Source organism: Macrobrachium nipponense, chromosome 43, assembly GCF_015104395.2.
Source record: "Macrobrachium nipponense isolate FS-2020 chromosome 43, ASM1510439v2, whole genome shotgun sequence".
NCBI lineage: Eukaryota > Metazoa > Arthropoda > Malacostraca > Decapoda > Palaemonidae > Macrobrachium > Macrobrachium nipponense.
The window spans coordinates 1,322,701-1,327,700 of NC_061104.1; the positions used below are offsets into that span (position 1 = coordinate 1,322,701).

The 5,000-nt window shown below is 30.7% G+C and overlaps 1 protein-coding gene across 1 annotated transcript in view; it reads left to right on the forward strand.

The window, feature by feature from the left end:
* LOC135213972 (zwei Ig domain protein zig-8-like) overlaps positions 1 to 2,867 on the forward strand; it is a 241,923-nt gene extending 239,056 nt beyond the window's left edge. Inside the window, exon 7 of the mRNA XM_064248048.1 lies at positions 953 to 2,867. Coding sequence (XP_064104118.1) covers positions 953 to 1,053 — 101 coding nt within the window. The 3' untranslated portion in view covers positions 1,054 to 2,867. The remainder of the gene's footprint in view (positions 1 to 952) is intronic.
* Positions 2,868 to 5,000: the final 2,133 nt, after the last annotated feature.

A 5,000-nucleotide genomic window follows, 5' to 3' on the forward strand; every position in this document is an offset into this window, starting at 1 on the left:
AAATATAATAATTTCAGAGGCATATCCGGGACTTGCTCAGAACACCAAAATAACATAGAAAAAATTATCAATAAAAAAAAACATAAAAAATTGAAATATAATAATTTCAGTGGCATATCTGGGACTTGGCCGTGTCTTGTTTTATAAATCACTCGGAATACTCCCCTTGATTCTCTGTGGCGCCGTCCGCTACAGGGCCTAACGGCCTCGCGTCTCCTCGGGCGCCGCCCTTAGAGAATGGTGTCATGTCTTTGATCATGTCTTCCTCTATCCTTAGGAATAACTGGTGTCGCAGTGCCTATGGTCATCCATGTTTTTTTCTTTGGGTATTTTCTAATGAATTATAGTTTACTGGTATTTTTTTTCTATAATTCTTCAAAATTGAGATTTTTTAATTTTTAAAAAATATTGTGAATTGTGCCTATTTTTAAGTATATTTTATACAGATTGTTTGATGTATATTGTTTGCATATTATAACTGAATAAAGCTAGTTTTCATAAGAGAATGGTACGGACGTATATTTGGTAAATGGCTAAATAATGACCTACATAACTTGTATATTCATTTATATATATAACATATATACTATATAAAAATTATATATATATATATATAATATATATATATATATATATATATATACATACATATATATATATATCCATATAGATATATATATGTGTATATATCTATATATATATATATATATATATATATATATATATATATATTTGTATATATTTTTTAGATAGTAAAAGACACTAAAAACAAAGCATTCGTATAACCCCATGTTAGGGCAAACAAATGTCCCTCTCTCTTTGTGTACATTAGCTAAATAACTTCTAACTATATTCTCCACAAATAACATTTCAGCAGGTGAATATTACAGTACAACACCCAATAAGAACCAACAATATGCTTGACATAAACCGATTTCTCTCTCCATTGCAGGGGAACACCCGGCAGCCATGCAACACGGGGGCCACTCTCCCTACGAGGTGTCCGTGTTTCTAGTCGCCTCCGCCCTCGCCTTCGTTTTAGCTACAAACTAAGGAAGTGTTCGTGCGTTTTCTCTTCTCTCTCTTATGTCTCCAAAGTCTCCATCGCCGACAGGATACGTCCACGGGGGTCTCTCTCTCTCTCTGTAGCGAGTCGAAGCCCTCCGAACGCTGCCGAAACCGTTCGTCACCAAAGTCGAAGCCTCGGCCAACGGTTCCGAACACCTTCTTCGGACGGTTGTTCGTGGGAGCGAACTGACTCGCGAAATGCCCTCGATGCTGCTGGACGTGTCTTGCAAGGGTAATGGCCTCTCCCGGCCTGGACTAGCACATATAGCTATGCATCTCCCTCGTTTCATTTTTGAGGACCTTTTATCATCGTTATCATTGTGATATTGCGTTCGTTATCGCCTGTCTGACTTACGTTACAGCTGTTTACGTTCTGTGTTCTTTGAAGTTTCGTTAAATCGAGTTTCGTATCTTTTTTTTTACGTAAACATTTGAGTAATGAATTAAGTTACATTCCGAATAGTGTGGTGACGTTTTCTACAAAATCTGCTTTAATTTTCTTTTACGGTAACTACGCTAGATTTCCTTCGATATGAATAGTTTCAAATCAGCCAGTTTTACTTTAATCATTTTCACTTCTAAGGCACATTCCTCATCCGGTGGTACAGGGAGTTGTATTAAGAGACTATAATATATAAATATATTTATTCACTTTGAAGTTTCTTTTTAATTTTCTATCAAAGAGTTCTCACAAAATAATTAAGACTCGTCACTGACACATACACGTACACACACACACAAAGTAATGTTTTTAATCCTAAGACGTAGAAACTGTAAATAACAGCGTTTAATGAATTTAAACGAAGTGTTGGTCGCGATCAATGATTTCGTCTACAGGTCCCTCTCCAGTCGTAACAGTATGTGGTCAATGAATGATCTGATATATCAATGCACAACGAAACAAAAAGGCGGCAGCAGTAGTTCATTTGGAAAAGCATACAGGAATTGAATAGACGTTTGCTATGCCAGTGCCAATACTACTATTACTACGGTCTGGGACTGAAATTGACAGAAATGAACAGATATTTTTACCAGACGTTCATTGTGGTTTTTCTAGTGCATGATGGTATATGACATATTAGATGGACCTTTTTTTTTGGTGGCGGTGAACTTTGTGAATGTGGGCGTTATAGACAACAACAATGTTTCGTGCTAGAAACAACGTGACACCTTTTTTTTTCGAAATATGTGAGGTTTCCGGGTCTTTGACGTAAGTAGCTGCGAGTGACGAAAATGAAAATATTTTTTTGGAAATACGTAAAGGAAATTGCAAATGCAGAGGAATTTGGGAAATGAGATAAATTTGGACACGGAATGTAGGACATGAAAGAACATTTGGCGAGTGACGAAAGGGAAAATATTTTTTTGGAAATACGTAAAGGAAATTAAAAATGCAGAGGAATATGGGAAATGAGATAAATTTGGCCATGGAATATAGGACTGAAAAAAACATTTGAGAATTCAGGAGAATAAAGGCCTAATCTTTCTGAGAGATGGACACGGAAACTAGGACACGAAAACAAAAATTTGGTAATTCAGGAGAATAATGTCGAATATTTTCTGAAAGACGTTCAAGGAACTTGGGAAGTTAGAAAATTTTTCTTAATTCTGGACAGTGAGAAATGAATTATTTCTGAAAGATGGACGAGGGATTCAGGAAAAAATATTTATGGTAATTCAGGAAAATAGAAGCCAAATAATTTCTGGAAAATGGACGAGGAATAAAGGAAAAACGTTGGTAATTCAGGAAAATAGAAGCCAGATATTTTCAGAAAGGTGGATGAGGAATTCAGGAAAAATTTTTTTTTTGGTAATTAAGGAAAATAGAAGCCAAATGATTTCTGAAAAATGGACGAGGAATAAAGGAAAAATGTTGGCAATTCAGGAAAATAGAACCCAAAAAATATCTCAAAGATGGACGAGAAATTCAGAAAAAAAATATTAGTAATTGAGGAAAAGAGAAGTCAAGTAATTTTTGAAAGATGGACGAGGGATTCAGGAAAAAAATATTTTTTGGTAATTCAGGAAAATAGAAGCCAAAAAAATATCTGAAAGGTGGATGAGGAATTCAGGAAAAAAATTGGTGATTCAGGAAAAGAGAAGTCAAGTAATTTTTGAAAGATGGACCAGGAATTCTAAAAAAAAAAAAAAAAATGGTGATTCAGGAGAATAGAATCCAAATATTTTCTAAAAGATGGACGAGAGAATTCAGGACATGAAAAACCACTTGGTTTGCGAAAATAAAAAGGCCGAATAATTTCTGAAAGATGTACAAAAAAAAACGATTAAAAAAAATACATTCGATCAATAAATAAAACTGCTGTACTTTTTCTTCCCCTCGAGGTCTGACAGGGGAATTAGCCCACCCCCCAAAAAATACGAAATAAAGAAATCGTGATGAAAAAGAGGAGATGAATTTTGCAAAAAACAATAAAAAGGGAATACTTAGACTGACGTCGGCTTGTTCAATGCTCATTGTAACTATATCAAGAGGTGCGAGTCGGTCGAAACTGGCTCGTAAAAAAAAAAAAAAAAAAAAAAAAAGAATTATGTACACAGACGTTTTTGGCATATTTAGTCGTGGTCTCTTTCCACCCAAGCAGTGAAATTTGTTTTTTGTCTGTGGTGGATGACTTTTACTATACCAAAATATTAATATATATATATATATATATATATATATACTATATATAATAGATATATCATATATCTATGCGACCTATAGTATATCTACATATATACCTATATATATATGATTATATATATATCTATGTATGTATACTATATATACATATTATATATACATATATAAGATATTCGTATATATACCTCCTATATATATATATATATATATAATCTCCTCATAGGTATAATCTGTATATATATACATATATTATATATATTTATATATATAAGTATATAATATATATATATATATATATATATATATATATACATATATATATATATATATATATATATATATGTGTTATATATATGTATCATATATTATATATATATATATATATATATATATATTATAATATTATATACGGTTATATATTTATATATATATATATATATATATAATATATTAGATAATATCTATAATATAATAATATATATATAATATATTATGTATGTATATGTCTGTAATGTAATAACTAATAATATATATAGATTTTATTTATAATATAATTAATATATTTATTATTAAATATATATATAATATATATATATATATATATATATATATATATATTTGTTATATTATATATACAAGAGTATGTGTGAGATATGTCCGCAAGTGTGTATAGAAAAATCATCAAAATAACAAAACTGAAGAAAAATCGAAAAAGTTGTGTTGTACAGAACTAGAACGAAGTAGGTGATTGGCCAAATCTCTATTTTGAAAAAAAATAAATTAAATAATAAACTGAAAACTTTTTTATATTTCAAAATCTATGTAACTTTGAGAATGAATAAGATTTTTATTGGAAGTCTTTATAAAAAAATTATTCCCATATGTTCAGGAATTTTTTTCTGTGATGCTGGATTTTTTGTAAACTCAGCGATGTTTTTTCTTGTGGCACTTGTTATTTTTTTAAAAGATTTTTTTTTAACGTTTCCTTTTCACTATAAATATTGTTTCCACATAAACGGGGGCATGTAGAATCATGGATGCATGTTACAAAAAAAAAACACTGGGTATTAAGGATTTCTTTGTTTAAAAATATAATGATTCGAATTTGTTTAAAACATCCAAACGCAATTTGGTTTGATGGCTTGTTTGGCTTGCTGTTGTGATAACTCCAACTTACAAATTACAGTGATTAGAAATATATTGTATCTAGATTAATCTGTGGACATTTGTAATCATAAATTAGGACTATTTAGCTAATAATCATTTTACGTATTCATGGTACTGAATA